At 39.8% G+C, this 24,014-nt stretch overlaps 1 protein-coding gene across 1 annotated transcript in view; it reads right to left on the reverse strand.

The window, feature by feature from the left end:
- Top6bl (TOP6B like initiator of meiotic double strand breaks) overlaps positions 1 to 24,014 on the reverse strand; it is a 74,464-nt gene that overhangs the window by 35,369 nt on the left and 15,081 nt on the right. Inside the window, 2 exon segments of the mRNA XM_021650294.2 lie at positions 339 to 422; positions 9,547 to 9,656. Of these exon segments, the coding sequence (XP_021505969.2) occupies positions 339 to 422; positions 9,547 to 9,656 (194 nt within the window).

Genomic DNA, 24,014 nt, shown 5'->3' on the forward strand with positions numbered 1-24,014 from the left:
AAAGCCCTAGCCAAACTAACATAAAGACCTAAATTAATAGAGATGAAAAGGGAACCATCACAACAGATGCGTATGCAATCCAGAGAATCATTATGTCTTATCTAATATATATATGTGTGTGTATATTCCTCAAAACTAGAAACTGTAAAGCTCATGATCTACCAAAATTAAAGCAGGGTGAGCCTGGCACAGTGGCACGTACCCTTCATGTCCATACTGGACAAGGGCAGGCAGACCTATGAGTTTGAGGCCAGCTAGGGCTACTCAGTGAGGTTCTTGTTTTTGTTTTAAAGAAAGCATAGATAAGTTGATAATATTTAAAGAACAAACAACTTAACCTTGTGATGAACTATGATGATTTTTCGTAAAAAATGCTTTATAACCAGACAGTTTGTCATCAAACTTCGAGGATTCTCATCAACCTGTAACAAGAAAATATAACTTGTAATCCCAACAATGCAAACAAGTAAGCATTTCTTCCTATAAAAGTGAGCATTTGGGACCATTTTGGAATATCCATGGGGAAATAACTTGGAGAATGCTAAAAAAAAAAAAAAAAGGAACCATAGAGAATTGACACAGAACACCTATTTCAGCTGGGCTGTGGTGGCACACTTGGGAGAGAGGCAGTTGGATGTCTGTGAGTTTGAGGCCAGCCTGATCAGATGTACTAGACCCCTTCCTCCCAAAGAATAAACAGTGAAGACTGCTGAGAGGCACTCTTGGACAGGCTCAGCCGTCTGGAAGAAAGAGACATCAGCCAAGCTGCCTGGGATAGGCTTAGAATAATTGAGCCAGCTGGTAAGGACACTCTCCAAACAGTTGAACTGCTTGTAGGCTGTGCTGGGAGCTCCAGGTTTTTAGCTTTTGTTACCCATGCTGGGGGAAGCCTTGGTGACAGCAGTTTTATCCTGTAAGTAACCCCAATAAAACTCATTGTTTCAGCCGGCATGGTGAAGCATGCCTTTGACCCCAGCACTCAAGGAGGTAGAGGCAGGCAGAGCTCTGTGAATTTGAAGTCAGCCTGGTCTACAAAGCAAATCCAGGACAGCCAAGGCTACACAGAGAAACCCTGTCTCAAAAAACCAAAAACCAACCAACCAAACAAACAAACAAAAACAAAAACATAAAACAAAACAAAAAAAAATCCTCATTGGTTCACTGTTTGTATAATGTTCTTTGGACTGTATACAATTTACCCTTGTTCATTCAAATGCTGATTTCTCTCCCCCACTATCTGGTTTCAATCGGACATTGCATTGTGATGCTTATTCTAAGCATCACCTATCTCAAGTTTGTGTAAACATGCCACTATTTGTTCTCTAAATTGTCAATTAAAACAACCAGCCACAATGCTGAGCAATGGAAAAGACAGGGTGGGACATCCTGGTCGGGAGTGGGAGGAAGAGGAAGGAAGCAGGGGAGGAGAGGAGGAAAATCAGCAGGAGAGGACTTGGAACCACGTGGAGAAATGAACTGGACCTAAGATATGACTAAAAGCAAGTATAATGAATGAAATCTGAATGGTAAGAAACTATGCGGGCTTGGAGGTTTAGGATGGAGTAACTATTGCCCAGCATTGTGCTCTAGGTTAATTAAATAAATCCTAGTCTCTGTGTGGTGATTTGGTTATACAGCAGGAATAACCGCTGCTTAACTAAGTCAATAATAAATACTATTATGCCATAAAAGTTCACCAAAGTTGGACTTTCATGGTATCCTGACTTAGGTCTGTTCTGAATTCCTTGTCTGGGGTGAGTAAGGTGTAGGGGTGTGTATCTTTGTGTTGCATATTTCCTGGAAAAATATGACGTATAACTGATGCCCAAACATGGACATGACAGAGTAGGAAAAGAACGAATGTATAGTCTTTGCTGTGGGTAGCAAAATGTATCCATGTTGGAACTAAACAGGTGAAGACAATCAGCCCGTCCTAAGGGTGGGTAATTATACTACCCCCCACCCCCGGCCTCCTTCATAGACTACATATCCCTAAAGCAAAGGGTTATTAGGGGGTGGAGATGGTTTGAGCAGCCAGGGTGTAGTGAGTGGCAGTATCTATGGCTACAGTGCCAACCAAGGGCCAAGTCTTGGATTCAGAGATCCAGTGCAATAGAGGTGAGCAGAGCCATGTTTCTCCTGGCCTTGGTTAGAGCTGAGAAGCCTGAGTCAGGTCCACTGAGTTCAGCAAGGGTGGGAAAATACAGGATGCTCTGTGGAAGAGCTTCAGGGTATGGAAATGTAATGGCTCAGAGAGAATAACTGGGGATTACAGAGAGCTAATTAAGTTACTGCCTCCTATCCATGCTATCCTACCCAACCTTGACCTGCAGAGGAAGCTAGTGGCACAAAAGAATGGAACCTTTCCATGCTGTATTAGACCTTGCTTATGTTTGACTTTATTATCTTCTTATTAGTGAACTTTGGGATTGCTAGGAGCAGGTGACAAAGGACTTTCAGAGTGATTCATCCAGGTTTTCTTTGTAACCCAACTATTTGTTATGCGCTGGTTCTTCAGGATGTTGCCTTGTCTCTTGGAAAAGGTCTGAATATACATACATACATTTATATATGTATAAATTATATGTAATGTAACCAACTCTCTGATTGTACTTAAGGGTGGAGTGCTGTGTGGCAGTTCCCTCTGAAATGGAAACATTCCATAAATAGTAAAGACTGTTGAAAGTCACACTCAGACAAGACAAGCAATTCGAATGAAACAGAAACTAGTCGAGCCTGGGAGAGGTTTAAGACAACTGAGGTGCCTGGAAAGGATACTTTCCAACCCTATGAGCTGCCTAAGGACTGTGCCGTGAGCTCCAGGTTCCCAGCTTTTTGAGCTGTCATCCATGCTGGAGTGGGCTTTGGTGATGCAGCTGTTTTGAGTCATTTTTGTTCCTGTAAGTAACCCCTCACTCATATTCCTGTAAATCCTCAAAACACTCACTGGTTCACCAAGTGTTTTAACAAAAATCTTAGCAGGATCATAGAGTCCACATTTTATAAATGAAAAACAAAATTCAAGGAGGTTGAACAACTTACTCAATGTTAGGTGAGTTTGGATCCAAACCTTTAAGTGCTTAATGATCTCCATGAATTAACTCACTAAATTTAACATGGAGTCACATGTTAGAAAATAGAAACTGTCATCTAGAAAATAAGTCCAGAGAAATGAACATGCAGTATGAAATTAAACTAGAAAATGCAAAGCTCAGTAGAAGAGGGAGTTCTTGTTGGCAGCTCAGAAAAGACAGAATCTTGTAACCTCAGTATATTTTTAGGGAGCAATGTGTTCTCAGACTACAGGATTTCCTAAGGCAACAAAGAAATGTGGATAGGTCTGATCAAGAGTGATAAACCTTTATGGCACTTTAATAAATCCAATGGAAAAGAGATCATGCTCCATGAGCTAGGTGGGGATTGTCAGAAATTTTATTAGAAAAGCAGTTGAGTCAGGCAGTGGTAGGGCACACCTTTAGTCCAGTGCTCAGGAGGCAGAGCCAAGCGGATCTCTGTGAGTTTGAGGCCAGTCTACAGAGCTAGTTTCAGGACAGCCAAGACTACACAAAGAAACCTTCTCGAAAAAGTAAAGTAGTTGACCAAATTACTAGAAAAAAAATGGATAAGGGATTAATAAAAACTACTAATGAATCTAGGATTTTTCATACCAATAAGCAGAGGTAAAAGAGAAACCACAGTTCTGCAGTAACATATCATAGTCACATCCTTCATTTAAAAATGATTAGTTAGAACTGTTTAAATGGTAGACAAGCAATGATATTTTAAAATAACTTTGTGCTTGACACTTCAAAAACTAGTTCTTGAAACAGTTTTAAATCTCTATAATCTTGGTAATTACAGGGTGTATCACAAAGCAGGATGATTGCATCTAACAGTAAAGAAACTAAATAAGTGAAGAAAGTTCACCAAAGAGATCTGAGAGATTATAATTAATGATGATAGTTTCCATTTATTTCAGCACATGCTACAGGCCAAGAGTTTATGAGGAATACTCCCATTTTATAAAGATCATGAAACTCTATATTAATAGATAGATAAATGGTAGCATTGGTATCCAAACCTGATTTGACTCCCTCCAAAGCCCATACTCTGCCATGTAGTATTGTCTCTCTAAGAATGTCCATCTTCTGAGAATGTAGCTAGTTATGTGGACAGAGCAATATATATGCCATTATTTAATGAAAAATGACAAGCAATGTTTACATGTGACTACTCAATATTACATTTATTCACTCACAAAACACTAATATAACTTATTTGCATATATGAATCTCTATAAATAAAACAACCTACAAATGGTTCATAGGTCAGTAGAGAAATAAGTAACTCATATGACAATGTAAAATGTTTTATAATTTAGATATGAGATTCTAAAGAAACACAAAACAGGTACTGCACCTAACTCAGCCTAGAAGCACCAAGCAAGTTACATTAGGTCAGCAGAGAAGAGTAAATTGCCCCTCTACACTAGGTAGCTTTTGGGGAGATCATACCCTGAAACCAAAAGAGACCACTGCAAACTCCCTGAAAACCCGGAACCCCTCCAGTGCAGGATGGCTACTCTGAGAAACCACAGGTGATCGGCTGGGCTTACTCCAAAGCCAATGTGGCCAACGACAGCTTGGTGGATGACTTTGAAGAAAAGTTTAATGCCCTGAAGATTCCCATGCCTGGGGATAAATATATTGCCTTGATGGACACTGAAGGAAAGGAAGCTGTGTAGAGCTATGCTAAGTTCATGTGTGAATTGAAGGTCATGATGTAGGACTATGAGAAGCAGCTTGGGAAGATGAAAAATATAATTTCTTATATTCAGATGGCCATTGAGGACTTGAATGAAACCAAGTTAGACAAGAAGTATACCTGCTGGTTTCACCTGCCAGAGACAGGGACAGACAGACAGTAAAGCCTTTTACGTGTGTATGCCAGAAACCCAGTACCCCAGGCTGGCGTATCTGCAGAAGCAGTGGCCTTACTTAAGCTATTATGAAAAACAGATACTTGAGCCCTAGGGAACAGAAACCACTGTTTAGCTGAAATGGTGGCATACTTCTGTAATCCCAGCACTGGGAAGATGGGGTAAGAGGATCAGAAGATCAAGATCTTAAAAAATTTAGGCCAGTTTGTGCTATATAAGACACTTAAGAAAAAGATATGGCTAATTATATACTAAAATTTTTTAAAGTTTATGAGTATGTATTAATTATGCATAATGATGGGTTTCACTCTGACATTACACAAATACATGGTGTATTTTAATCTTAGTCATCCCCATTACCATTCTTAACCCCCTCTGAGCCTCATTTCCTTTCCCATTCCTTTTTCCTTCCTAATCTCCCTTATATAAAAGTTCATATATTTTTTCACATTTTTGATTCTTTGTGAATTCTACATCATGTGCCACAATCCCACTCATTTCCAAGTCCTTTCATATCTGCCCTCCACCCTTGTAACCTCCCCCGAAAAGAAAAAAAATATTGACATGGAAATTGCAGTATGTCAAAGTATATTCTTCTGTCCAAACAGCTTTACTTACAAATGTTCACTGCATAATCATTATCAGAGAAGTTTCATCCAGCAACTGATGGGAGCAAATGCAGAGACCCACATCCAAAATTAGGTGGAGCTCAGGGAATCCCACAAAAGAGGGGAGGAAGGACTGAAGGAGCCAGAGGTATCAGGACACCACAAGAAAATGGCCCAGAGAGCCAACTAACCTGGGCTTATAGGAGCTCATAAAGAGACTCAGTCAGGGAGCCTGGACGGGTCTGACCTAGGCCCTCTGCATAGATGTTATGGTTATGTGTTTCCCTTGCTACACACCCTCACCAGCATGAGCTGTTGCTTGTATTTTTTATCTTAGCCATTTGCACAGGTGTAAGATGGAACCTCAAAGTAGTTTTGCATTTCCCTGATTGCTAAGGATGTTGAAGATTTCTTTAAATATTTCTCAGCCATTTGAAATTCCTCTGTTGAGAATTCTTTGTTTAGATCTGTACCCCGTTTTAAAACTGGATTATTTTGTTTGTTGTTGTCTAGTTTCTTGAGTTCTTTACATATTTTGGATATTTACCCTCTGTCAGATGTGAACTTGGTGAAAATCTTTTCCCATTATGTAAGCTGATGTTTTGTCCTATTGATGGTGTTCTTTGCCTTACAGAAGCTTTTCAGTTTCTTGAGGTCCCATTTACTAATTGTTGCTCTTAGTGCTTGCACTATTGGTGTTTTATTCAGGAAGTTGTCTTCTGTGCCAATGAATTCAAGGCTATTCCCCACTTTCTCTTCTATCAGGTTTAGTATATCTGAATTTTACATTGAGATCTTCGATCCACTTGGACTTGAGTTTTATATAGGGTGATAGATATGGATCTATTTGCCTTCTTGTCTATGCAGATATCCACTCTGACCAGCACCATTTATTGAAGATGCTTTCTTTTTTCCATTGTATATTTGTATGTACATCTCCATCCATCTTATCATTCAGTAGTACTATTACAAAAATAAGAATAAAACTGGATAGAGGTGTTTTTGTTTTGTTTTGTTTTGGCTCTTGTTTGTTTTTTGAGACTGGTTCTCTCTTCATAGTCCTGGCTGTCCCAAAACTCACTATGTAGATGAGGCTGATCTTGAACTCACAGAGATCTTCCTGCCTTTGCCTCCCAAGTACTAGGATTAAGGGCATGGGATGTGACATCCAGCTTAAATCTGGATAAATTTCTTAAGGTTTACGAAATCATACTGCTTTGGAAGGGTGTGTTACCCGGCTTAATGTAGTGAATCATATAAACACCAAAGTCACTATATCTCTTTTACATGAGGCATTTCCCAGAGATTAATTTTCTTCATATGACCAAGGTAAATAGATCATTTAGTATAGTCCTTTCATTAGTCCTGTCTCAACTAATGTTTGCTATTAATCTTGCTACTTGACCCTACACACACAGACAACACAACCCTACAATCCTACAATGAAATTTAGTACTTTCTTCATTTAAATATCTTTTAAATAGCTATATGATATTAGAGACAAGGAGATGCATTGGAAATGACGCTTTTAGGCAGTTCTTGCTCCTTTAAGGCTAATGCTACCTGGCTACACTATTCTTTTACCTCTCATCTCCAGCAGGCTTACTCCTGGTCACTAAGCTCAGAGATCCTCTGTACTTCAAGTCTAAGTACATGACAAGCAGCTAGGAGGGTAGTTCAGTGATTGACTGCTCATCCAGCATGCTTGAGGCCCTGGGTTCAACTCCCAGCATAGCAAAAATGTTTTGCCTGTCAAGATGATCATGTTAAGCAACAACTTAGTCTTAACTCCCTGTCCTCTTCAATCACCATGACATTGATTCCCCTCATTTTTAGCTATTTCCATAGTTACATCTTAGAACTGATTCTAGAAATTTTAAAACAGTGTTTCTCAATTTTCCTAACGCTACAACCCTTTAATATATAGTTTCTCATGTTGTGGTGGCCCCCAACCAAAATATTATTTTCATTGTTACTTCATAACTATAATTTTGCTACTGTTGTGAATAATAATGTAAATGTCTGATATGCAGGATATCTGATATGCAACCCATGTGAAAGGGTCATTGACATCCCCAGGGGTCATGACCCACAAGTTGAGAACTACTGCTTTAAACCAAAATGTATTACCAGTAGCTTCCTTGATAAACCCAATTATATGTACTCTATATATTAAATATGTACTCTAAATATTTGATTTAATCATACTTAAATTTTTCTTAGGAAAAGAGTTTTGCAATAGAAAAAAAGTGAGAAGCTTTGCTATCCAATTCTTTTAAGTGTCATAACTTCTTATTCTAGAGTTTATCTGATCTAAATTAAAATCTACTTTTCAGTGTCATCAAGGCCTCTGGACCTGGGCCCTTTGGTTGGGCTAGGTGTCCTTTCTCTGTGCTAGGACAGCACTCAATGCTTACTTCATTGTGGCATGTATCACACTGTTTTGTAATGCTTGTTGACATGTGCATCTTTCTTTTATATTCCAAGTTCCTTAGGATCAAACAACATATACTAAGAATGTGTACCCATGAGACCTAGCTCAGTGTGATTAATTTGAACAGACATTGGTTTCTAAATGAATAAATATTGAACTACCATTGACCTATATGAATCAGACGGATTAAGCTCTAATTCTTCTACTTTCATATAACACTAGGGAAGTCAGCCTAATTCTGTGAATCTCAATTTTGTTATCCGTAAAGTAGAGTGACAATCCTTATTCTATCCACTTCACAGAGGTGTCAGAGGCTTAAATATTTGTGGATGTTAGTCATGTGAGTTATTACTTGCTCCAACTGGCTGAATCACATGCTCTCATTTCTTAGCATTGCTTTCCTTGGTTCACTGGAATCACCTTTTTATTGCTTCTTGACATCAGCAGTTTCAGAGCTGACTAACCATTAATTGCTCCAGATTGTTTACCTTTCATTTCCTCAAGAAGATAAGGCACAGCCAGGGAATCAGCTGGCCTGATACTGTGCCTGTTCCTTCCAAAGGAATATGCAGTTATTCAAACATGGAGAGATACTTCCCAGCACTTCCTGGAAGACTTTGGGTTTTGTTTGTTTTGAGACTAGCTCTTATATAGCTCAATCCAGCCTACAACTTGCTTTGTTGCTGAGGATTCATCTGAACTGATCTCCTCCTGTCTCCACCTTCCAAGTGCTGGGGTTGCAAGTGTGTGCCACCAGACCTGGCCTAGAAAGAATGTTAAAATCATTCTAATTCTTTAGATTCCTATTACTTTCAACTAAGGAAAGGTAGGGGACCAGAAAAATCATTAAAGATAACATAGCAGGCAATTATTCTCATAAATCTGGACTATAAAGATATCTATAAACCAACTGGATAAAAATTTGTTCAAATGAGATCTGTGTTGAAAATAATTTATTACTACATTTATTTATTGTATTATGCCTGTGTGCACACATAATACCATATGTATGGAGATCAGAGGGTAATTTTATATAGTTGGTTCTCACTTTCCACATTGCGGAACTCAGGGAGCAAACTCTGGGCATCAGGTGTGGGAAATTGCCTTTATCCATGAATCATCTCACTAACTCCAGAATCAATTTTTATTCTACTGGAAGGTCCACCACCCTGTCTCAGTACTCAGTTGATCCTGGTGCCTTAGCCTCAAAAGTACAGGTGTTCCGGATGCAACCACCACACCTGATCCAGATGGCAGCTTGATCTTGGACTTCGAGCCTCTAGAACTGTGGGAGAATAAGCCTTTGTTGCTTATGCCACCTAGTCCAACCTATTTTGTACAGAAGCCTAGACTAATGCAGCCCTAAGGTCAACTAAATATCAGCCTCTTGGTGGAACACAGCCACTAGCACTGTGGGAGCTCCTGGGTCATCTCATGTCTGCACAACTTCTTTATTTTACTTATGTTCAAACTATGATGGAACCAGGCTTTCTTTCCTGTAATTGCAATTGTCTGTAAAAGCAGGAGTCAAATGACCAGAGTGTATAGAGCCCCAACAAACTTGCCTCAAAAAACATCTGGCAGGGTGCTACGTCTGACGTGTCTTGAGAATGGCTCCCCTCCTCTGAAGCCAGAGTCAGCCTTGGAGAGAACCTGGGCAGCACAGGATGTGTTTCTATATGAGAAGAAATGCCAACAAGTCAGAATGGAGACAGGAGCCAAGAAGAAAGCCTTTACCTGATGAAAGATTACTTGCAAAACATAAAATAAGGAAACTGGTTACAAGTCAGCAAATTGGTTTAATGTTTAGAATTACTTTCTGGAGGAAAGATACCTAATCTCATGTTTTTAATTCTTTAGTTTTGTTAAACCAGTCTGAAACTTCAGTTTCCAGTCATGTCCTATGCCAGACATTCTAATTGATAATTCTGCATTTTCTAATAAATTGGTTCATTACTTAATAAACACAAGTCCTTTAAGGGAAATAATTTAGAGATGAAAACTGACAAGTTCAAAAACAACTCTTCAGGCATATGCTTTTTAAAATATTGTAGCCCTTTTAACTTCCTTGCACAGATGTACCCCATGGCAGCTCAGTGTCCAAGTGGGTTCCCTAGTAAGGGGAACAGGGGCTATCTCTGACATGAACTCAGTGGCTGGCTCTTTGGACACCACCTCCTAAGGGGGAAGCAGCCTTACTAGGCCACAGAGGACGACAATGCAGCAAATCCTCCTGAGACCTGATAGGCTAGGGTCAGATGGAAGGGGAAGAGGACCTTCCTTATCAGTGGACTTGGGGAGGGGCATGGGAGAAGAAGAGGGAGGAAGAGTGGGATTGGAGGGGACAAGAGAGGGGGCTACAGCTGGGATACAAAATGAATAAATTATAATTCATTAAAGATTAATTAAAAAATAAAACATTGCAGCCCTTAACAAGTTCAAATTCTCACCAATTTTAATTTAAGAATGAACTGCTTGGTGTTTTGTATGCATTGACTCACAGCTAGCTTTCCACAAAGCATCTGGGAGGGGCACAGATTATCCACAAGAAAGAAAACATCAAAGTATGCCCCATCTTTCTTCTCTATTTTCTGTACCCAAATTACCAAAAAAAAAAAAAAAAACTTCACATTTTATAAAACAACCCCTGCAGAGACAGTAAAGAACAAAGCCACTATAACAAGTTAATTCAACTTCAAGAACTTAATAGCAATAAATACACCTTGAAATAATAGTGCTTTAATGATTAAAAAAAAGTATGGGTTTTCTCAAGATAAAAGTCTAGACATCCATCTTAATGAGTAACCATTTTCTCATCATTGGGTTCTTCAAATGTAATTTGGCCCACAGAGCCCCAAATAAAATGGCAGCGAGGTCACGCTGCACTGAGGCTCACTGACCTTGCCACTGAACCCGGATACTCTGCGCCCGCCTTTAGTTTACCACTGACTGACTGCCTTACTTAGGGAAACCTCTCTTTTCTGATTCAGTCACTTTTCTGTGAAATAAGGAACAGCTGTCTAAATTAATGACAGTACAAAAATGAAGAGAACATCATTGCATGAAAAAGGGGTTGTGATTGTCTCTGAATTCTTTAGGATAATCTTAATAACCATTTAAAGTAAATTGTGTTAAACATTAATTCTGTACTTTAAAAATAGTCTATTTTAAATCAGGCGGTGGTGGTGGAGGCGCATACTTGGGAGGTAGAGGCAGAAAGATCTCTATGAGTTCAAGGCCAATCTGGTCTACAGAGGGAGTTTAATACAGCCAAGGCTTCACAGAGAAAACCCTGTCTCAAAAAACAAACAAACAAAAAAAATGTAAAGTTTACTCAAACCATCTCATTCTACACACCAAAAAAGAAATGAGCAAGCAAACAAGATTTAGATAGAACGGCCAGAGTTAAATATATAAAGGTGAAAGAATCAGAAACATTATTTCAAGATAAATTGAACTTATGTTAAAATTTCATGTTCAAACATACACTATAGAACAATTGTTTTTAAATTTGATAAAGACACACTCACGGTGGGGAAAAAAGGAAAAGGAATGTATTAGTCCAGAATGGAAAACAAAAAGAAACAGGCCTATTTGCTGCTAAACCTGACGACTGAGTTCAATCCCCAGTCCCACATGGTGGAAAAATGGACTCCTCCAACTTGCTGTCTGAACTCCACACCTAGGCCAGGGCATGAATCAACACTCCCTGCTCACTTGAGGGATGGCTAGAGCAAAGGAGAGCTGGTAGCCACATCACTGCTGTGTGACAAAGGCCTTAGTTGTGTTATGCAAGCAGCCACAGGACTCAGAACTATATAATTTACTACCGTGCAGGAGCTTTGCATCTATCTCACTACCCGGGTAAAGTACAATCCAAGACATACACCATTCAAGCATGCAAAGCTAGGGAGGGCTCAGCAACCCTGAGAACCTCTGACCTACCAGTTGTCAACATGGGGTATATTTAAGCTAAACAGATCATGGGTGATTAACTCTACCAAACAACAAAACTTGATACCATCAAAGTATAACACAGCAAACAACAACACTTGAACCTGGGAAGTTAATAATGAGACATTTTAAAATAAATATCTACACCTTCAACAAAGAAAAAAAAGCTATGAAACAAGATCCCACTGTAATAAATTACACCAAAAGTAATGGGGGAAACCTTATTAGAAATCTTGTAACTTAAAGATATAATATTTGAAATTAAAACCTTATGAATGGGGGTCTGGAGAAATAGCTAAGTGATAAAGAGCATTTACTGCTCTTGCAGAGGGCCCGGGTTTAATTTCCAGCACCCACATGATGGTTCATAATCATCTGTAACTCCTGTTTCAGAGGAGCAATGTCCTCTCTGACCTCCACAGACATCAAGCACTCTTGAGATACACATATGAACATACAGAAAAAAACACATAAAATAAAATTAATAAATTTAATAAAAAATAAAAATAAATCTTAAAAATTATAAATGGTTCAACTGGATGAGAATAAACCAAAAACAAAAGTTAAGACATGAATGTTTTTAGCAATATTACTCATAATAACCCAAAATGGAACTCAAATATCTACCAAATGATGAGCACTGGCTTAACAACTGAGCTATCACTTCAACTATAAGAGAAATAAAGTACACACAGTGTCCTGGCTAGTCTTATGTCAGTTTGACACACAAACTAGAGTTATCTGAAAGGAGAGAACCCTAATTGAGAAGTGCTGCCATAAGATCCTGCTGTAAGACATTTTCTTAATTAGTTATTCATGGGGGAGGGTCCAGCCCATGGTGGCTGGTCCCATCCTTGGGCTAGTGGTCCTAGATTCTATAAGAAAGCAGGCTGAGCAAGTCAGTAAGCAGCACTCTTCTATGACTTCTCAGCTTCTGCCTCCAGGTTCCTGGCCTGTTTGAGTTCCTTGTCCTGACTTCCTTAGATGGTAACCATGGTCTGGAAGTGTAAACCAAATAAACCCTTTCCTCCTCAACTTGCTTTTTGGTCATGGTGTTTCGTTGCAGCCATAGAAACTAAGTAAGACACACTGTAACATGGGAAATCCTAAAACAAACAAACAAACAAACAAAAAACATGCTTAGGCAAAACACCAGACATAAAAGGTTATGTATGCATCACGTAATTCCATAATGTTCAAAATAGGCAAATCAACACAGGGAAAAAAAACCAGATTAATGTTGCCAAGGCACAGGGCTTGAAGTCAAGTAGAGCAATAACTGTTGGGTTCAGAGTTTTCTAGGTGATGAGAATACTAAAGTTAGATAATATGATTAGATGGTGATTGAGAGTATATGATTACATGAATTAGATAATTATTGAAATATATGAAAAACAAGTGAACCAGAAGCATTAAAATAGTCTATTATGACGTGGAATTTATAAAAACTAAGAGAAAAAAAGATAAAAGACATTAAAATAGATCTGAGAGAAGTACTGACAGAATTATTATAAAACAGCAAAGTGCAGTGGCACACGCCTGTAATCCCAGCACTCAGGGAGGCAGAGGCAGGCAGATCTCTGTGAGTTCAAGGCCAGCCTGGTCTACAAAGTGAGTTCAGGATAGCCAGTGCTACATAGAGAAACCCTGTCTTGAAAAACAAAAACGAATTATTATAAAATAAAGGCAAATATAAGAATTATTTGAACAAGGTACAGAGACATCTAATTTTCTACCAGACAAGACAAGGCAGGTGGGAGGGCTCCACAGGTTAAAAGTGCTTGCCCTGCCAGCCTGACGACTGAGTTATATCTCTTCTTTGGAAGGAGATAAATGACTCCAGAGCTTTGTCCTCTGATTCCTGACAGGCCACACCTGGAAAGCCTTTTTTTCCAGCAGGGATAATGACTTTCCTGTATCAACATAGATGAAGGCCCTTCTACCCTAGTCTTCCTCAACCTCCATATTCTAGTCACTCTCTGGGACTGAGTGCAATTAAGGTAGAGTTACCTACAGCAAGTGGTGGGAGCAGCTGAATGCTCAAGTGAGTCTCATGACCCTCTTTGTCCCAGCACCAAGACCAGCTGGGATGATCCTTTTGCAAAGGGCACAGCTGAATTTCCCAAGATGGCAGTTGCTTGGCTTGGAGGACAGCCACAATACACACACACACACACACACAAAAACAAAAACAAAAAACAGTAATACAATAAAATGTATGTGAAACTAAACATATCACAATGTATGTAAAACTAAATGTATGTAAAACCAAACATATCACAATGAAACTCAGAATAACAAAGATAAGAAGAACCCTAAAACCTATGGTAACCATAAATAAATAAAGTGAGTCAAAGAAACACAAGCCAGGGCCAGGGCAATGGTTCAGTGGAGCAGGCTACTTGCTGTGCAAGCCCTGTGACATGAGTTTGATCCCTAGAGCTACATAAAAATGGAAGAAAAGAGCCAGTTTCACAATGTTGTACTCTGATTTCTGTATTTATGACATTAAATCCCTACCACACCACCTTGCCCCATCCAGCAACAGACACAATAATATGAGAGGCAGAAACAGAGAGGGAAGTTACGTTTCTTATCAGCAAAACTTAGTGCAAAAAAAAAAAAAATCTGGTACTACACCTTCAGAGATAAGAAAGCTAACTTTGATTCTGGACCTTCTTCCCTCCCCCATCTCTTTTTTGAAGTGTTGGGGATGTCACAGATGCTATGTCACTTAGCAACACTCTCAACTTCTTAGTATGGATTTTAAAAATTAGTGTGTGTGCTCACATGTGTGCCCTCGGCCAAACTGGGTTGCCAGGTGTCCTGCTCTACCACTTTCTGCCTTACTCTCATGAAACAGATTACTCTGAATCTGGAGCTAGGTCAGCAGCCAGCAAGGCACATATTCGCCTTCCTAGCTCCTACAGTGATGGGGTTATGGAAGAATAACTTTTTACATGGATTCTGGTGATTTGAACTCAGGTCCTCACTGAGTCACCCCCCCACTTCCATTTGGACTTTTAAGATAGGTAAACTACCATTAAAAATTAAGAAACTTGAACTGGAGAGATGAGTCAACCATTAAAGGCTAATTGCACAACCAAAATTACAAAACAAACAGACCAACAAATAAAAACTTATCTGGCAACAAGAGCTCAGAAGAACACTTGATTCCTTGTATAAGGCCCTTGATTCAACTCATAGCCCAAGCAGGGAAAAGGAAGGAGGGAGGAAGGAAGGGGATGGATAAAAGGAAGGAAGGAGGGAAGAAGGAAGCAGGGAGTAGTGAGAGAGGGAAAGGGGAAAAGGAAAGAGAGATTGATTGATGTTTACATATTTATCAGGATCAAAGCGACGGCTCAGCAGGTGAAGGCACTAAGAGAATAGACTCGTAAATTGTCTGACTTCCACATGTATCTCTCACAAAAAACAAAGGTCAAAAAAAGTTTACTATTACCAAGCCCTCGTTCCAAGTACCATGAAACTAAACAGTACAACCATTTAAAAGGAACTGATATTGCTAGATGCAGGGGCACACACATTTAGTCCCAGCACTCAGGAGTCAGAGGCATGTGAATCTCTGTGAGTTCAAGGCCAGCCTGGTCTACAGAGTGAGTTCCTGGACAGCCAGGGCCACACACACACACACACACACACACACACACACACACACAAAATTTAAAAAAAAGAACTGATATTTTTGCAGGTACTATAATGAGAGAAAATAAGACACTATCAATATTAAATTGTTTCTTTATACAGCTCTTTAATGGTTAAAGTTGGTGGGAAAAATTTACTTGTATGACAATATGAACACGCACCAAAACCATTTCTTGGGACCTTTCCAGTAATGAAGATACAGAATTTGGAAGTATAGAATGACATTAAGTCATAGGAATTTGGGAAATGTCTTGATTTTCCTTAAACCTACCACTTAAAATATAAGAGGGCAAGGTGACTTGTCTGCTAAAAATCAACATCCTTCAGAGGAAGATAACAGGATATAGATGACCATATATTGCCTGATAAAAAATAAAGTTGTTGAAGCCAGATGTGGTGGCATAGCTCTAATCCAGCGGTTCTCAACCTGTGGGTCATGACCCCCTTGGGCTGTATATCAAATATTTAAATTACAACTCACAGTAGTAGCAAAATTACAGTTATGAAGTAGCAATGAAATGATTTTATGGTTGGGGTCACCACAACATGAGGAACTGTATTAAAGGGTTGCAGCATTAGGAAGGTTGAGAACCACTGCCATAACCCTAGCACTTCAGAGGCTGAAGTCACAAGATTTCTTCAGGTTTAAGGCCATTCTAGCATACTTGGCGAATACCAGGTCAGCCAGGACTATAGAGTGGGACCCTATCTAACAACAAACAAATAAAATAATATTAAATGTAAAAAAGGAAATGTAAACAAGAAAAATAGTAGTGATCACAAGTCAAGAAAAGTAGTGGCAATGCACACCTCTAACAACACTACTCTGCAAGTGGAGGCTAGAGGACTGCATAAGTTTCAGATCAACCAAAGCAAGGATGATTGAGACAGACAGACAGACAGACAGACAGACACAGACACACACACACGGGGGGGGGCATCAATAGAAACAGGGCTTGATATGTACAGATAAGCCAAAGCCTCTCCTGTTTCACTCAGGTCATGTCCTACTAAGGGGCTCAGCACTGGTACCAGCACTCCATACCAGTCTCATGATCTTTACTGAATCATTTCTTGGCTCCACAGTCTGAGCCTGAGAACTGGGTGTCAAACAGTGCTTCCCATATCCCATTTCTTTAGTGGGGCCAGCCCTTTTTCTACTGTTTTCCAGTCCCTAATATTCAGAGGGACCTGAGGTAGATATAACCAGGTATGCCTAATGGATCAGAAGAGCAATTCTTCAGGGACTGATTCCCTTCATATTTCCTCAGATTGTAATGCTTTTGTCTCAAGGCGGTATGGGTAGTCATGTCGCTCTGCTTTTCTGTTCTGCAGAACTCAAAAATTGACCTGATCTGCCTCCATGTCCCACAGCCTCACAAGTCAAGTGGTGAGGTGCTCCTTCATTGCGTGTCTGAAAGTCTTCCCTAGCCCCAAAAGCTGAGTATTCTGATTACCACCAACTGCACCATCCCACTGTTAAAACATCAGTGTGCTGAAGAATAGACCTTCCCTTTCTCTGTATTAATTCTCTGCATTCAACGTTAGACCTAAGGCGGGGTTCTGTGGTCACTTCTAGTTCACTCCCTTCCACGTCACTATCTGACTCCTTATCATGGCATGTTCTAGGTTTTAGGGTCCAAGGAGGGACTTTGTAATACTGGTCTAATCTGGGCCCTATAGTCTTAAAAACCAGCAGATGAACAATTCAATTTCTCCATTTATTTTATCCAATTTACTCAACATGTCTAAGGCCAATGCTGCAGCTAATAGCCTCAATCCCTTTCTTGCTGAAGTTCCCTCATTATCCCTGTAAGCTCCCTCATGCTGCCACTTCAGTCTCAGATAGGCCTCTTATTACAGCTGCAGCTGTTTGCTGACACCTCTGCTCCCAATGTGCTACTCCCACAGACTATAAAGTGTGTTCTAGACATTTGGCAGTTCTTGGAACAACACCATACTCCCAATGTGGACACAAACATCAAGCAAATGCACCAATCCATTCTACCTTGAAGTAGACTGCCATCTTGGGATTTCTCCCACTCAAAACCCTTTCTTTAGTGGCCTTCTTAGTTATAATGTTTCACTAATCTCTGCACTGTCTATGCCACAAACCATATAGGGACAAATTATTTTGAAATTACCTCTGCAGGGTGGTGGTGGCACACACCATTAATCCCAGAACTTGGGAGGCAGAGGCAGGTAGATCTCTGTGAGTTCGAGGCCAGTCTGGTCTATAGAGTGAGTTCCAGGACACTCAGAGAAACCCTATCTCATAAACAAACAAACAAAAACATATTTAGCTGGGTGGTAATGTTGCATGCTTTTAATCCCAGCACTTGGGAGGCAATGGCAGCTAAATCTCTGAGTTTGAGGCCAGCATGGTCTATAAGTGAGTTCCAGGATGGCCAGAACTACACAGAGGACTCCTATCTTGAAAATCCAAAAATAAATAAATAATAAGTGAAAAAGAAAAAAAAAAAGAAAAGAAAAAGTTCCTCTGCAACACACACACACACACACACACACACACACACACACCATACTTCACTTCAGATATTTATCCTATTTTCCATATCAGACAAGACCATTGTTCCTTCCACATATTGTGGCTTTGTCTTACCTGGCCAACTAGTCCAAGCGTTGCTAAAATCCCTTCAAATAGGTAGACATACACAATATCTACTCCTTCTCCTAAGGTCCCAACAAGAACCAGAACCACAATTCTACCAATATCCATTCTGGGGAGCCAGTGAGTTTAATGAGTTTCCTTACAGAACATGGATGAGGGGTTACCTTTAGGAGTGTGAGTGCTCCTGGAAAGCCTTTACCCAGCAGGAATGAAGGCTCCTCCCCTCTAGCCCTCCCTACCTATCTGCTCTAGACCCGCCCTAAGGCCTCTTGCACTTAAAGCAGAATTTTGTACTCTAAGTGGTAGAAAGTAGCTGGGTACTCAAGGTGAAGGTAGTGACTTTCCTGGCTGGTCCTATGAGGAGTGTAAACAGCCAACACGCACATCTGTGGTAGGTAATCTTCTGCAAGGCGGCACAGGTGAACTCTCTAAGACATCGATTCTTGGTTCAGTTCTTGGCACAGCAGATACTAAACTGAGGGGAGGCTGTTTTGTTTTGTCTGAGACAGGGTTTCACTGTGTATCCTTGACCATCCTGGAACTCATTCCATAGACCAGGCTGGCCTTGAACTCATAGAGATCTGCCTGCCTCTGCCTCCCGAGTGCTAGAATTATAGGTGTGGTCCACCACTGCCAGGCTTGAGGGTAGACTTTAAAGCTTTCAATATAAATGTGTCCAATTTAAAAAGATAGTTCCTATTAAGTGTTAGCTGAACTACTTCATGGACTCAGGAACAAAAGCAAAGGATTTTTTTGTTTTTGTTTTTTTGAGATAGGATTTCTCTGTGTAGCCCTGGCTGTCGTGGAACTCAGTCTGTAGACCAGGCTGGCCTCAAACTCAGAGATCTGCCTGCCTCTGCCTCCCAAGTGCTGGGATTAAGCCATGTGCCACCACCGCCCAGTTTCTGTTACTATTCTTGTCAAGTGACACACTAACAAATTTGTCTATCCTGTGGCTGCACTTTTGAGGCTTCTGGCTTATTTTGATGATGGAGAAACTTCATCAAAAGAACTGACGAAGATTCAAAGTCATAATTTCCTACTTTTCCTTTTGGTTACTTCATTACTTTACATCAGCAGAATGAAACATAAAAATAAATATGCTCAAATACTAAAAATGAGGAATGAGCTGGCAGGGAATGTCAACAGAGAAATGAACATTATAGAAATTTAAATGGGAAGCCGGGTGTGGTGGCACATGCCTATAATCCCAGCACTCAGGGAGGCAGAGGCAGGTAGATCTCTGTGAGTTCGAGTCCAGCCTGGTCTACAAAACAAAGCTACACAGCCAAAGCTACACAGAGAAACTCTGTCTCTAAAAATAAACAAAGCAAAAAAAAAAAAAAATCACAAAACAGAAAATCAAATGGGTCATTTCCTAAGCCAGCATTCCAAAGATGAAGTCATGTTCAAGTGCCAAGATCATGAGCCCAACCAAGTGAGAAAACAGACAAGGCTGAGGTGGTCTCCCAGATGGCAATCAAACCAGAGACAGTCCTGGACCTCAAGGCCCAGCAGAAGGAGTTCAGCATCACAGCAGCCAAGGGTATCACACAGCTGGGAGTTGTTAGAAAACCCCAAACTAGTACATGAGTTAGGAGGAAGATTCAGTGGGAAGCATGCAGTTTTCCTATTCAGAAGAAAATTCTGCCTAAGTCAGCTTGAAAAGCTGTATGAAAAAAAAAATTTTTTAAAGGGCCCCAGAAGCTGCATCCTGACTACTGTGCATGATGCAATAGTTGAGGCATTGCCTTCCCAAGTGAAACTGGGGCAAAAGGATCTGTGAAAGTGGAGGGCTACCGGCCCATAAAGGGTTACTGAGATGAAGTACAAAATAACAACCTACAACACAAGGCTGAAACTTGTGTGGCTTTAAGAAGTCCCTAGAGCTTTGATATAAAAAAAATACGAAAGCTGGCAAGATGGCTCAGTAGATAAAGGTGCTTGCTGCCAAGCCTGACAACTTGATTGGACCCTCAGAACCCATGTAGTAGAAAGAGAACTGACTTCTATAAACTGACTCCATGCACACTGTGGTACACACATGCCCATACTCACACACACAACCACACTTGGATGCATGCATGAATAACTAACCAAATAAATGTAATAAAAATGTATTAATAACTAAAGATCATTCTCAGAAAAAAAACAAAGAAAAGAAAATTCATATGGGAATTCTGGAACTGAAAAGTTGAATACTACTACTACAGAATTTACTGGACAGGTTTATCAGCAATGTAGCCATGAAAAAAGAGTCGCTGACATCACTAAAGACCAGTAGGAAAAAAAATACCCCAAGGCCAGGCACAATGTAATGCATCTGTAGGCCTGGCTACTCAAAAGACTGAGGTAGGAAGACTATCGAATCCAGGAGTTCAAGGCTGGCCTGAGCAACACAGTAAGAAGCCATCTCCCTTTCCCTAAAGCTGTATTATCTCACCTAGAGAACATAAATTTGAAAAATTGAAGAATAAATGAATAAATACTTAAGGAAAATATTGACCAGCTTGCCTGTCTATCTATCTATCTATCTATCTATCTATCTATCTATCTATCTATTTATCTTAAAAGTCCTAGAAGGAGAAGAAAACTAAAATAAGACTTTAAAAGCAAGGGCACATTTTCCTAAAGTTTAAGATGTGAAAATCTCGCAAACCCAAAGCAGGATATTTAGGAGAACAGTGCAAAGCAACAGACAGGCAGGAGATGGCTCAGGGCGATGAGACAGGGGATCCCAAGAGCCTGCTCGTCAGCTGATTGGTGGTGAGCTCCACGTTTAGTGGAGGGACTGAGAAGACACCAGACTTCGACCTCTGGCTTTCAGTGTTTACAACCATAAAAATCTTAAGTTTAAATGTTGTAGAGAGCAGAGGAGGCCCTGTGTGAATGTGTGCTATTGACAGACTCCGCCATGTCACGAACCATACCACAGACCCATGGAAAACATCGAAGCCTTTCCCCGGGCTAAGGTTCCGATAAATGGCAAGCCTTCCTTTCTGGCCCAAATGCAAATATTGATAGTATGTGTAGAAAATGTCCACCATAGCTCTCCCCACCATATTTACAGCCTGAAGCCTGCTCCCCTAGAGGCTATTCCTATTTAGTTAAACCTGCCCCGGTTCCCTGTATATAACTCTGCTTCCTCCTTTATCTGTAATAGTCTGCCTCCTAATTCAGCTGTATGAAATAACCTTGCCTCCCTGTTTCGACAAAATTATAAGCAGTAGCTTAAGTCACATGGTGACTCTAATTGTTGAGGTTGTATAGAGGCAGGTGAAGGCTTGAAAAGGCAACTGAATTTGTACCCACCGCAGTCTCGGTCCATACTTTTTTGTGAGCCCCTGACAGTATGTGACTCAGGTCCTTTGTTTGTTTTTTGTTTTATGTTCAAGATCCAAGTGACTGAACTCTATGAACATGCAGTCATGATCACTTATCCCTCTGCATTTAGAAGTAGAGAATGAAGATTTGATGCAACATGTCCTAAAGATCACTTTTCTTGCTGTTTTTCCTTTTCTAAAGTGTGTCTAGGATTGTTTTATAATATAGAATAACAGCCTCTGTAAATAATGACATCAAACCACAGTCACCGAAAGAACTTTTCCTGTATTGTCTTAATTAGCCTCATTTTTAGAAATGCAGTAACATCGACATTTTATTTACTGGTGCATTCTTTGCAAGCAGTATTATAGTATTATGCTAAAGTACAGGTGGCAGGCCTAGCAAAACCAACAGTTACTAGCTTGCCGAGTCTCTTGAAGAAACCAAATAATAAAGCAACTGGATTTCAACTTTGTTATCATTACAGGTCTTGCTATGTAGCCCTAGCTAGCCTGGGACTTCCTGTGTAGGCCAGGTTGGCCTAAAACTCAGAGATCCACTAACTTCTGTCTCAGAAGTGTTGGGATTAAAGGTGTGTATTGCCAGACTTAGCTTTACGTCTTTTTCTTACAGAAGCAACATGGCTCATTGGAAAATTAGAACATTAAGAAAAGGATGCTAGACGTGGTTCACACCTGCAAGCCCCACTCAGGAGGCTGAAGTCGAAAGATTGAGTGTTCAAAGCCAGTCTAGACTACATAGAAAAATTCTGTCTCAAAACCAAACAGAAGGAAAAGGTGAAAAACAGAGAAAATGGGGAAAACAACAATAAAACTTCTTGAGTTAGCAAGATAGCCCAGTGGGTAAACTTGATGGTCGGACAAGTCTGATGACTTGAGATTGTGTTTAATTTCCAGGATCAATGGTGAAAAAGGTAAAATCAACTCTGGAAAGTGGTCCTCTGACATTCGCATGTGTGCTGTGGCATGCACACGCTCATACTCACAAACATACAAACATGAATAAAAGTCATTTTAAAAATGTACACAATAATAAATGTTGGCATCTTGCTGAATTCTTTTTAGAATCCCCATTCCTATGAATTTTGAAACAGTTGTATTCATAATGTATACAATATGTTCTATTGCTTTTTTATTTAACACATTATATGCATTTTTCATGTTAAAGCATAGTCATCTAGTCATCATTTTAAATGGCTAAACTGTTTATCCAGATTATATAGTCTGACTCAATAGTAGAACATCGTGCTCAGTGTTTAATTCCTAGTGCCAAGAAAAAAGATGCTATCATAAATTAGCAATTTTGCTATTAATAGGCATTTATCTATGTTCATACATTTCTATTAGCATGAAAAACAGGACACTTTGGGAGCTCATACTGTGTCCTTGAATTAGGTTATTTCATCTTTTAAATATCACATAAAGTTGTTTTAGGTATTAAGTAAAAGAATATAATGTATTCAGCACAGGAGTTATTTAGGGGATATGGTTTTCAATACATGGTAATTAAAATTAATGACTCTAGAATTAGTATTTTAATACATACAGCTTTTTATTTCATTGAAAATTTTGGGACTAACTGAAGTAGAATTATCGAACTTGATGTATATTTTTATGCTTCTTGAAACTGCTTTTCAAAAAGTTGTGTCATGCGATAGTAGCGTTTGTAATTTAGATGCACACTCCATCATACTTTGCTGGCAATTGGGAGCCAGGCCCGAGGATCTGTGTTCAGTCTTTGAGCTCTACCTGCTCAAAAGAGAAAACAGGCTCCTGCAAGTTATCTGCTGCAATCCACACATGCACTGAGGCATGAGATACACAACATACTTGCAAAAGTAAGGAAATGAAAACAAAGTAAGAAATAGTAAGGGGGGGTTGGAGAGATAGCTCAGCAGTTAAGAGCATTGGCTCCTCTTCTAAAGGACCTGGGTTTGATTCCCAGTGCACAGCACACGTGGCTGCTCACAACTGTCTGTAACTCCCGAAAATTCTAATTCCCTCTTCTAGCCTCCTTGGGTACTAAGCACATACACGGAACACAGACATATATGCAGCAAAACACCCATAACATAAAAAAAAATTAGATTGAAAAAGAAATACTAAGGTAATAATATGTTAGTATTAAGGGAATATTAAAAGAACACAGGAACCCACTTTATTTTAGCTTCTTTGGTCTTAGTCAACCTTTATAAAACATTCCCTAAAGTAAGGCAAATTTACCAGCCAGAAAATCTTTAGAATGTATCAAAAGCTTGGTCTCATCTGGTTTAATGGATAACTAGTGATTTATAAAACCACAAAATTCTTCTCTTTAAACTTTGGATAACAAGCTGATGTAAGTCTGGATTTCCTCATCTCTGAAACAGATAACAGGTCTGACCTACCTCTCAAAAAAATGAATGATGTCATGTCTTGCTTAAAGAATAGGAGAGCTGGG

This window comes from Meriones unguiculatus, chromosome 1 (assembly GCF_030254825.1).
Source record: "Meriones unguiculatus strain TT.TT164.6M chromosome 1, Bangor_MerUng_6.1, whole genome shotgun sequence".
NCBI lineage: Eukaryota > Metazoa > Chordata > Mammalia > Rodentia > Muridae > Meriones > Meriones unguiculatus.